Raw genomic sequence first — 12,049 nt, forward strand, 5'->3', positions numbered from 1 at the left:
ATGCTCGGACACGAGGGCAGAAGAACAGGGCTGGCCGACTGTGCAGAATTTAGTAGCTCGATCTCGGACGATGGAGCGTGAACTGCTGTCAAACATCCCAGGCGCGAGAGCGGCGTGGGGATTATGGTGTCTGAAAGTGGACGCGCGTGCTCGTGAGCTGGCGCGGGATTTGCACTTATGACACGGCCAGTGTTTGGGGGCTTTATGAGGTTTGCAACCTGTCTGGCAGAGCGGGCAGTGGGCAGGTGTGAGCACAGGGCTGTGGGCACATTTCCTACACTTGATGCTCGAGCGGAAAGTTTCCGCTTTAAGAGATAGCGCTCTGGACGCGTTGCCATGGGAACCTGGTCTGTGTGAGGCAGTGAGCACACGGGAGTGGGCACTTTTTCTATACTTAATACCCCTGCGGCTTGAGCCGTGGCAAATTGAGGTAACTGAGTGACAGAGCGAGCAGCGAGTAGTTGTGAGCACGGAAGTGTGGGCACATTTACTACATTTAGAACTCGAGCGGTGTGTGGCCGCTTTATGAGAGAGCGCTCTGGGCGCGTTACCATGGGGATTGTACTTGTGTGAAGCAGTGAGCACATGGGTGTGGGCACATTTTCTACACTTAAAGCACTTATACTCTTTTTGAGATTTATCTGGGTCGCCGTGAAAACGGCGTTTGTGTGCAGGCGAGCGAGTGTTAATACTGGCTCGTTGGCTGCGGTGTGTGCTGCTGCAGTAGCCTGAACATAGGGGACTGACAGAGCTGTGCGTTTTGATGGCGGTCCGGCCGTAGCGGGACTCAACCATCTTTTCCTCCTTGCGGATGCTAGGAGGACTTCGCGGGCTCGGGCTTCAACACGATCTTGGACCGCGGGCCCCGTGGGGGCGGCGGTCTGTGACGGCTGGTCGAGCGCGACCTGGGGCGATTGCCCTGGCGTCGCTGCGAAGCGCTGGGAGGCTTGGAAGAGCGCTGGTTAGAGCTGCGCACAGGAGGCTGAGTTTGAGGGCGGCCTGTGGCTGAGCTCGAACGGCGGGGCAGGAAGAGGTCCATCGCCTGCGAAGCCTTCTGTACTTCAGAGAACCGATCCACAATTCCGCTGACCGCAGGGCCAAAGAGGCCGGTGGGCGAGAGTGGTGCGTTGAGAAACACAGCGCGCTCTGACTCACTCATGTCCGCGAGCGTCAACCAGAGATGTCTGTCGATGACGGTGAGCGCGGCCATGGATCTGCCGATGGCTTGAGCAGCGGTCTTGGTAGCGCGCAGCGCGAGATCCGTAGCGCTGCGCAGATCGGTAAAGGCAGACTGATCCGAGCCCTTCTCGTCCAGTTCACGGAGGAGGTCGGCTTGAAGGATCTGAAGAATAGCCATTGAGTGCAGGGCGGAAGCAGCCTGGCCGGAGGCGGCGAAAGTGCGGCCGGCGAGAGCTGAGGTGGTCCTGCAGGCTTTAGACGGCAGGGCAGACTTTGAGCGTCATCTAGCAGACGGCGGGCAAAGGTGCGTTGCCACAGCATCCTCAACGGCGGGGATGCCGTTATAGCCGTTCTCGGCGGCTCCGTCCACCTGGGAGAGAGCCGAGGAGACTGGCGAGCGGAGTCTGGTGGAGAACGGAGCGTTCCAGGACTTAGAGAGCTCGGCGTGGAGCTCAGGCAGGAAGGGTGCTGACCTAGAGGCAGGCGCAGGGCGGCGGCTAGGCAGAAAAAACCCGTCGAGGCGATTGGGCTCCGGCTCCTTAGGTGGGGACCAATCCAGTCCCATTCTCTCGACCGCTAAAGTGAGGAGGCGGAGAAGCTCTGCGTCAACACTAGCGCGGGTTCGAGAAGACTCCAGAGTCGAGGGGGCGGAGCGGTGCGAGCCCGACCACTCCTCGCTGTCAGACGCGAGCAGAGAGCAGCTGTCAGCGGCATCATCTGCATCGTCCCCCAGGGCGACGGCAGTGCGGGCAGTGGCCGGCCGCTGCGCGTCGGAGAAGGGTGGGGGGGAAGGAGAGAGCGAGGCTCGCGGGAGAGGTTCCGGCGAGCGCTCAGCTGTAGCGTCCAGTTCCGGCGGCCTTTGAGAGCGACGTTTCTTCTTTCGTGGCCCGGAAGAAGCGGCCGGAGAAGATGGAGTTTCTTCAAGTTTAGCGAGTCGAGCCCGTAGGGTCGACATCGGTAACTCCTCACACTGTTCGCAGCCGCCCTCGGAGAGAGCGCGAACAGCGTGGTCAAAACCCAGGCAGAGAGCGCACAGCACGTGGCGGTCTCCGTCGCTGAGCGAGGCTCTGCACGAGCCACAGGATGTGCGAGGCATTTGAAACAACGCCTCGCGCTCTTTTAGATGCAAGTGTGTCGCGGCGGACACACACACACACAACACAGAGCAGAAAAGGATATATGTGCCGGATGGCGCAGCAGGCAGGGAAGGCTGAAGGCGGCGAGCGGCCGGCGTCCTCAGGCTGAGATCCTCGGCGTGCTGGTCGCTGGATTCAACGGCGGCTTCCTCGGAGATCAGCGATGCGAAGAGCTTCGCTGAAGAGACAGAAATCAGCGAAGCAGCCTCTGTTCCTTGCTTATATACGCTAAGCCACACCCCTAATGACGGGCTGTGACGCACTAAGCGCGCCAAGCGCGCTCATTGGACGTGACGTCACGCGCAAGGCTCAGCCATAGGCTGCTGCAGTTGCCGCAGAGCAGCCAATGGGCACGCGATTCGCTTGCCCTAGGTCTGCAGGCTGCCGCACTGCGTTGACAAGTTTTAAAAAAATTAGGATAATTTTGGGCTTCAGTATCTCGTGAAAGGAGACTTTCCCGCAGCGTAAGCTAGCTTACGCAATACGAGAGAACCTCTCGTAAGAGAACTGATTTTGCACGGGCACTTTGCACTGCTCCCTGAATCGAGGCGCTTATTCATTTGTGGTTGTAAACTGAATCTGTAAGTCAGCTATGCTGTTTACTTCTGAATATTATATTTCATTCTGGTGCGCTTAACGCTATCGCTACTGTGTAATAGTAGCCTATGCTATTCACCAACTAAACATATCCTATTCAATGCGTTCACAGTCTCTTTCACGGGCATCATTGTAGTTGCCTATTCACAAACTGTTTGCTCAAGCATAACTTTTTCTCGGAGTTCACTGTATGCTTTCTACCATGCACAAATAAAAATGTCACTGAACTTTTGCTGTGTAATTGTAACAATGAGCACTCAAACACACCAAACCAACAATTACTAAAAACACACACAAAAACTGATTTTGCACGGGCATTTTTTGCACTAGTATATCTAAAAAGGCAGATGGTATTTTCCATTATTAGTGTACACATTATTTCCAGCTCCTTTTTAAGCAATATAAGCAAAATAAAAATAAACAGTTTTTTATATACATTTTTTTTTTTGGCCTGTTCCAGCTTAAAGGTCCTGACACTCATGACTGTTTTAATCCTTAAATGCATGAATGTTTCACCAATCATTTTTACATATTCGGGTCTTTGTCGACCTGGATCTATATCTAACACGGATGGATCTATACCTGTCGCGATAATATAAAACTGATAATAGAGTAACAATTGCAGAAGAACAAAATCAAGCATATTTTGTTACCTTTTGGTGCTTGGAAGGGTTCAATTTGAGTAGATGTTTTATACCATCATCACTGTCCTCGTCAGAGCTCATTTCCTCAATACATTCAGCATCTGGCTTATATTCACAATCTCAAACATATTCTCAAGACTATCATTCTCAACATCTCCAAAATCAATATTTTGATCGCTGACAGCTTCTTCACCAGATCCATCAAGTGACAGTGACTCTAATATTTGATTGCGTTCAGTACTTGCTCTGCAGTAAATCACTGAACCATTTCAAGTTTTGCTGATGATTCTTCCTATTCTTTTGTTTTCTGCCTGCGGTGATTATGAGTGAAACTGAAACGTCTCTTCATCATTGTGTATCAGACATCGCCACCTTGAGGAATAAATGTGAATTGCACTTATTCAGTCGTCAAAGATTCAATTATTGTTGTGCAGAAAAGATATATTTACACACCTCAGGTTGTTAGTGACCCTATACAATTTGTACAAAAAATTTATGGGAAAACATGCATTCTTTTAATTTTTACTTGTTATAGGTTGATGTCTTTTAAAAAATGAATGACGAGGAGGGTAGTGAGGTGGGCCACTAAAGACCCGAGGTATGCGTTTAAGTTAAGCAAAATCATAATATATAATGTCAAATGTTGACAATGTTGGTTGTAAAAACAATACCATTTTTATCAATACAATTTGTTTAATAACCAAAAGCGTAATCAGCTATGCCCAAAAACGTTAGCATGCAATTTTATGGCATGATTTTATCCCATTAATAGAATGGAACATTCCATAAAATTAACGCCAAGGAAATTACAGTATAATATTGAATTTTTAATCAATTTTAACACAATTTGGATCATTGCAGCAGGTGCATTCGACAACACTGATATCATAAGTTGTTGATCTTCTTTTTAGTTGATAGGTAATACAAGTTTTTCACTCAATTTAACTTTAGTGACCCAGTGTCCCATTCTGGTGTATTTTTTGTGTGCTACAATACTGGGTTTTAACTCCGAAGGTTGTTGATTAGAAATAAGGATGGTCAGCCGTTGATCTCAGACTTTCTCAGGCCTCACAGCAGAGCCCTGTCTCTGATCACATAAGCAGATTAGCTAATAAGATTAAACTTCCTGACATGCAGTAATGCACTGGCCTCAGCAACCAACCACCATGTAAATAAATTATTATATGCACCACATATCAAAGACAAAAAAAAACCCCAACAAAAACCAGTTACCGTGTCAAAAAACATGCTTTATTAAATTACTCCAGGTAACAGCTACAGACAGCGACAGATCAGTTGGTTTTAACAGGGTTCTTGCGAGGACTTGGATCTTCCTTCACTAGACACATTCGCTTTATCGTGTGTTCACCTGCAGAACAAATGAGACGTCATTAATGTTTGAGCGTTCACAGTCAACAATCAGCACTAATTATGGTCCTTTACGGCAAGATACTACAGAAAAGCGTCGGTTTTCATGCACTGGTCAATTTTAAGTTTTTGTGCTATTTGGCTTTTTATAAATTGGTTTAGACTAGAAAGAAAACCCATTTTATTGCACTTTATCTATTTGAGCCTGTCATTTTGATCACAATACATATTTTTTTAAAGGCAGTTTTCTAAAAATTAGTTTTTTCTCCTTCACTGAGCAAGATATCTCCACATACACCCAACTTTACACTTTTATTCCCATTTATATTCTGAAGGTTCGTCATGTCTTTTTTTTTTTTTTATGTGAAAATGTTGACAGTATTTTCTGATTCATGGATTGAAAAAGTGGAAATCCAAAATCCCATCTGGAAAAACTTTTGACTAGTATGTGAACAAAATGAAACAGCAAATGTTTTGCACATTTATGCAAATTAGTATACATATGTAATTAGATAATATATCATCTGCAAATTAAACAGTTAATGGTCCTTATTGACTTGCATAGTATTTTTTTACTCATTAGACATGAATCACTCACGAGATCATCAATCTTGAGGATGCTGCGGACCGTTTCCGTGGCCAGGGTGAGTGCGCTGACAGAGACCAGCAGAGGCTGAACTACCAGCTCCTCCAGGATGTTGGAGATCCCACCCTGAGAGACCAAAACACATGTTAAGCATTCATTTTCTGATTGCCATTACAGCTCTCAGTCCGTAGATGGCACTATTGAGCGGGTGCTTGAAAGCCACACCTTGCGGACGTTAATCCCGGCTGTCTTCTCTCCCTGAGCGTGTCTGTTGCGCAGCTCCGTGACAGTGGAGATGGGATTAAGACCAGCGTTCTCTGCCAGAGTGGAGGGAATGACCTCGAGGGCGTCGGCGTACGCGCGCACACAGTACGCCTCCATGCCGGCCAGACTGCGGGAATATTCTGCCAGCCTCAGAGCCAGCTCAATCTCTGGAGCGCCACCGCCAGCAATCAGATATCTGCAGATGCACAGGGAGACGAGTTCACAAACAGCTTCTGCTGACTCAAAAGTAAAGCACTTATACACTCTGTCCTTAACCGGATGAATTTTATTTTGCTCCACTATATAATTAAATCTGCGAAAGTGAGTGCATTCAGTAACACTTTACAATAAGGTTTTATTTGTTTACATTAGTAAACATACACTAGCAATCAACAATAGTTCTACAGCACTTAAACTAAGATTAATATCTCGACATTTATCAATACATTTTTGTATCTGTTAACATGAGTTTATGCACTGTGAACGAACATGAACACTTCTAATAAGTAACATTAACAAAGGTTATTAAATACTGTAAAAATATATTGCTCCTTGTTAGTTCATGTTAGTTAATGCATTATCTAATGTGACATTGAAACGTTTTAACGTTTAATCAAATTCGATTAGAATGAGACAATAGTTACCAATCAAATGAAATCGGTCAGTACTAACAAAATCTTAACAGAACCTTCATCTGAAGTAGCATTTAGATGCTTTATACAATGCTTAATGCAGCTCAGAGGTGGCATGAACACAGTTACACTGCATAAATAATCCTATGAGATTGAGTATTTGAATATAAACCTACTTAAAAAAAAATAAAAAAATTAAGTAATACTTTAAATGTGAAACTAAAACTGCCAGTTTATGTGTTGAGAAACGCATAAAAACCATCGGAGTCTCTGTTACCTCTTCTTGACCAGACAGCGGATGACGCAGAGGGCATCGTGGATGGATCGTTCGGCCTCCTCAATCACCAGCTTGTTGGAACCACGGACGACAATACTGACCGTCTTTCCGGGATTTACACATCCTGTGATCTACGAACACAAACACACCGCTGTCGTTATCCAACACGGAGAGAACGAAAACATCTGAATCTCTGCATTGAGTACGTGTACTCAATATGTTTAACTAAATATGAATTCTGTTTCTCATCCTGTATGCATGAGAAAAACAAAACATGTTCAGTTGGAGATGCATCTATGCTATAAAAGGTGGGTTACCTTCACTAGTTTGCCAGATCCGTCCAGGCTAATCTCTTCTGCTAGCTCGGCGGTTCCCAGCATCTCTGGAGTGAACTGGTCAATATGAGCTATAGGTTTGGTGCCAATAGTCTGATGGGAAAGAAGAGGCATGTCCACTTCAGAATGTGTATTAGATACTAAAAAGCATTTGGTTACACTTTATTTAAGGTGATTTAGTTACATAGAACTTATTTGAGTAAGTACAGAGCAATATTAATGACCTGAATAGGGTTTGGTTAAGGGTTAGTTGCATGTAATTGCGCATAATTTACTGTTATTACTATAGTAAGTAGTAATGTGTAACTACATCACCTTAAAATCAAGTGTTAGCAAGCATTTAATGGTTTCACGACAGTGCTGGATCTGCTGGTCTCACCTTACAGATGAATTCGATTTCCTCCCTCTCAATGTCTTTGATCACCATGATCTTCATCTTATTCAGGAAGTGAAGGGCCAGATCACTCAAGGCATCTCTGAAACACACAGGGATTCACAAACTCGTTGAGACAGAGGCTGATACATTCCACTGGAGCTCTTCATATGCACTGACCAACAAGCTTGAGAGCTCGAGTAAAACCGCTTCTAAAGGCCTTATGAAGAATGTCAGTAACCACAGTTTTTTTTTCCACTATGGATGTCAATGGGGTCCATCAACTGTCTGGTTACTGACATTCTTCAAAATATCTTCTTTTGTGTTCAGCAGAAGAAATAACCTCATACAGGTTTGAAACAACATGAGGGTGAGTAAATGATGACAGGATTTTCATTTTAAAGTGAACCATTCCTTTAAATGTCCAAATTGACCTGAGGCCTAATCCTGGCTTAATCTAAACCGTGTCTGTGAAACCAGGCCTAGGTTTAGTGTATTCATCCCAATATAACATTCTCCCCATATTTTGATTGTTTAATTATCCCCTCTGGACATCATTTCCGGCCACTACTGTATATAGAAAGGTTAGTGTTTCAGGTTTCCTCCCTGTCAGTGACTGTGTGATGGAGGTTTGTGGCGATTTTGTACCTCAGGATGGATTTCTGGATGAGCAACACAGTGCAGCCGGCTTTCTTAATCTGTTTGATCAGGTTGAGGATGTAAGCTCTCTCCTCACGGAGCACACGGTCCATCTGAGCGTAGTCTGACACCACAATCTGATTGTCCATCTGTCCCAACAAAAGCATCATACAAACACATTAAAACAATGACTACGATCTCGACCAATGCGTGCTATAGATGCAAGAAGATACAAGTTCTTTATTTTAAAATGCATTTGCATATGACCACGTACATCAGTTTTGGGAGGAGACAGGCAGAACTGGATGAGGCCGATCTTGGCCTTCTCCACACGGGACACCGCAGTGCTCACCCTCTGAGTCAACACCAGACCATCCACGAGCTCACAGTCATCAATGGTTCCTCTGCAAACACAAACACACCCATGAATTTGCTTTTGCAACCTCAGACTGTCTATAACCTGCCAACATATGAAACAGAATAAAGACGGGAATATTTGTATCCCTTTCCATGCGTCTCAAGCGACAACCTTCCTGTCTCTTTCTTGAAACCAACAGAAGTGACTTAAACTGTAATTCATCGACTGGCCACTAGAGACAGGCTCCAAAAGAGAGTCAATCCCATAAACCCCCATGTTAAAATGCCCAACTTTACAGCAGAAAAAAACATGTTTACAGCCTGGTACAAAAAGTGGTTCTGGTCTATAAAGCTAATTTTGCCCTTCATGACAACTGTGAGGGGGGTGAATTTTTTTATAACTCATCCGTTTAAATTATATTAAGCCTTAAAGTTCTGCATAATTAAGGGCGTGGCCACTTGAGTGACAGGTGGATTGCCGCTGCTTCACTACTAGCCGTTTGTCTGCTGTCTGTTAGCGTCACGTCACCTCAGATAATCCCGCCTCTTTGCCCATTTTCATTTATCCGGGAGTGACGCGCAGCCAAGATGGCGAAGGTCAGCTCCGCCCACTTTGGGCTTCAAAAATGCTCTTCAGAAACCTACGGGTGACGTCACGGACACTACGTGCATATGTTTTTACAGTCTATGGTGTGCCTTCATTCTCAAAGTTAACCGTATCTGCCAGGTTTTACACTTATACTGCGTCTCACCCGAGTTTCTTGACAATGTGGATGTTGCGGAGATCAACGCTCGTGGCGGTGGCGGGGTCGATGACCTTCATGACGGCATCGACGCTCATGGGCGCAAGCAGGCTGGAGTACTGAGACACAACCTTAGAGCAGAGCGAGGTGGTGGCGCTGTTCAGAAGCGTCTCTTTGTCACTGAGCAGCACCGGCTGACTGATGGAGGTCAGGATCTCCACACCTTTATCCACGGCCTTCTGGAAGGACTCGGAAATGATGGTCGGGTGGATTCCTGGCAGGAAAAACAGACCATTTTTTGTCATCATAAATAAACACCACTATGACAGAATAATGAAGGTCAAAGGACACCCCAAAATGGCTTTTAAATACAGTTTTTAATGTTGTTTTATGTCTATGTGGTGTTTTTAATATGCTTTAAGACAAACGATGTGTAAATTCATAAGTCGACACCATTGCTGAGCATTTTCTCCTTAAAACTGCAGACAAAGACAGTCTCAAAAACACGGTTTGAAATCGCTGGTGTTTCTGACGTCACAAACTACCTTGTAACCAATCAGATCAACGTGTAATCGTCAACGAGCGGATCTCTGAGCTGAGTGAGTGAGTGGATGCGAGGCTCATTTGCATATTCATAGAACTGTATATACTTAATGAGGCAAGAGTATAGAGTTACATACAAGCTATTTTAAGGTAAAACATTTAAATATGTCATTTTGGTGATCAAAGATGAGATTTAAGGGATAAAATGATCGACTACAGGGAGACTTAAAGCTCTGTCCACTGAATGACATCATGCACCAGAGGGTTATAATTTGTTTAATTTTATGTCCAACATGTTCATGCATGTATAAAAAAGTACACTTATTGAAACTAAAGCTTACCTTTCTGTAGCAGTTTAGAGCAAGCATCAAGAAGAGCTCCAGCGATCACCACCACTGATGTAGTGCCGTCACCAGCCTCGATATCCTGAGCTTTAGACAGCTCCACCATCTGAAACACACGCAAATACACCACATGATACCCCAGACGTGACCCTGGACATGCAATCATTTGGGTGGGAATCATTTAGATGTTCAATTCAAAATCTGTTCTTGATGGGCTGCTCTATTGATGTCCGCCTTTTTTGTAATAATAACAACATAACATCAACATTTAGAAGATTTTTTTAATTCAAATTGATAGAAAATTTAATCGCAATTCATGTGTGAATTTCCCCCCAAACCCTTAGCAAATCATATCAATCTAAAACAAAAACTTTCATTCAGCACCTTCAGGTTATAGAGATTAATGACGTACCATTTTGGCCGCAGGATGAAGCACCTGCATCTGTTTGAGGATTGTGGCTCCATCATTGGTGATGGTCACGTCTCCCTTCCCATCCTGAATCTGCAGAGAACAGAAACACTCATTCAGTGCACAGAAAACACAGTTATTGATACACAGCCAAGTCAAGTGAAGCATAAAGCTTTCATATTATATGATGAGATTTATATCAATGAAAAACAGTACCATTTTGTCCATGCCCTTAGGGCCCAGACTTGTTCTGATGGCATCTGCGACAGCTGTCAATCAAAATACAAGATCAAACATTAATCATTACACCTGCTGCCATATTTAAATGGAAAATTTATAAAGAATTTAAAATCTAATATATAATATATATAAAAAAAAATTTAAATATTAATTTTAAAAACGTGTATATATATATATATATATATATATATATATATATATATATATATATATATATATATATATATATATATTCCACCGCACGCATATATAAATTTGGTAACTAAAATGTGCATTATTAAAAAAAAAAGAATATATATTATATATACACAAAATTAATGATAAATGCATGCATATATATATAAAATTAAATATATAAATAAAAAAGTTTAAAAACTTAAAAATATATAAAAACATGTGATAACTAAAATGTAAAAGTAATAAAAAAAAACATAAAAACTTATTACTTTGCATTTTAGTTACCTCATATTTTATAATACATATACACACACACTATTTTAAATAATGTTATAATTTCTAGCAACAATGTAGACTTTCTTAATGAATGAAATGTGACGTCGTTTTTTTATTTCCACTAAAATAACAATATTTATACTTTGATTATATTCATACGTACATATTCATGAATACTCATTTAGTGTCCATGACTGTAAAAGTCATCATGTGTTGTCAAAATGAGGACCACACCTTATATGGACGCCAGTGTGTGTGTGTGTGTGTGAGTGAGTGAGAGAATGTGCGTTATTGTGATTATAATGACCATACATGGCGACATTTTCCTAATGCTTTTAAACACGGTCACGTTTGCAGAAATGAAAGCGTTGGTGCAGATATTGTCATGTTTATAACGGTACGCGACTTCTCCTGACTCACGCTTCCACTGCACATCATGAGGTGCAGCAATTTAATAAAACAAATCCCTGTCAGTGTTTCTGTCAGATTTAATGCGGATCTCCTCACCTTTCCCGGCGCTGATGTTGCTGTAGCGGATCTGCGCGGGTTTGTCCCGGTCCACATACGCACCTCCTTTGTTTTTATACCCGCTTGGAAACGCTCCGACTTCAGGCATGATGGCTAATATTTATGCCGTTTTATTCCACGGAATTCACAGACGCAGATGGACGTGTCCCGGTGTCTCTAGGCCGTCTCTGCGGTTCGGATGGGTTCAGATAACGTTCGGCTCGGATTCCCCAAACAGAACCTTCCAGATCCACCGGTCGCGACGGTAGCAGAGAAAGGACCCCGAGCGTGACAGTGCGGCGCGTGAGGATGACGTTCAGGGGTGTCTTAAAACATGCCTCGCGAAGATGCAGTGAGGAAATATGCTGTAGGTGGTCTGCAACGCCCCCTTATACACATGTCTGAGTATTTTGTGTATTGTAA

General features: G+C 43.7%; 1 protein-coding gene across 1 annotated transcript; it reads right to left on the minus strand.

The window, feature by feature from the left end:
- Positions 1 to 4,785: 4,785 nt before the first annotated feature.
- cct4 (chaperonin containing TCP1, subunit 4 (delta)) lies at positions 4,786 to 11,959 on the minus strand. The gene is made up of 13 exons (XM_084403258.1): positions 11,627 to 11,959; positions 10,643 to 10,695; positions 10,430 to 10,519; positions 10,015 to 10,123; positions 9,140 to 9,404; positions 8,305 to 8,434; positions 8,040 to 8,179; positions 7,398 to 7,494; positions 7,001 to 7,111; positions 6,684 to 6,814; positions 5,736 to 5,970; positions 5,523 to 5,636; positions 4,786 to 4,925 (listed from the first exon to the last, which is right to left on the minus strand). The coding sequence occupies exons 1-13, from the start codon at positions 11,733 to 11,735 to the stop codon at positions 4,911 to 4,913; spliced, it is 1,599 nt and encodes a 532-aa protein (XP_084259384.1). The 5' UTR covers positions 11,736 to 11,959; the 3' UTR covers positions 4,786 to 4,910.
- Between the last annotated feature and the right edge of the window lie 90 nt (positions 11,960 to 12,049).

Source organism: Rutilus rutilus (assembly GCF_951802725.1).
Source record: "Rutilus rutilus genome assembly, chromosome: 2".
NCBI classification, from domain to species: Eukaryota; Metazoa; Chordata; class Actinopteri; order Cypriniformes; family Leuciscidae; genus Rutilus; species Rutilus rutilus.

Excerpts from the sequence above, each read along its gene's own strand:
- cct4 (XM_084403258.1), bottom strand. The coding sequence starts at position 11,735 with ATGCCTGAAGTCGGAGCGTTTCCAAGCGGGTATAAAAACAAAGGAGGT. Across the intron at positions 7,495-8,039 it reads ATCCAGAAATCCATCCTGAG|AGATGCCTTGAGTGATCTGG; the intron begins GTACAAAATCGC and ends TGTGTGTTTCAG. Across the intron at positions 6,815-7,000 it reads GATCTGGCAAACTAGTGAAG|ATCACAGGATGTGTAAATCC; the intron begins GTAACCCACCTT and ends TTGTGTTCGTAG.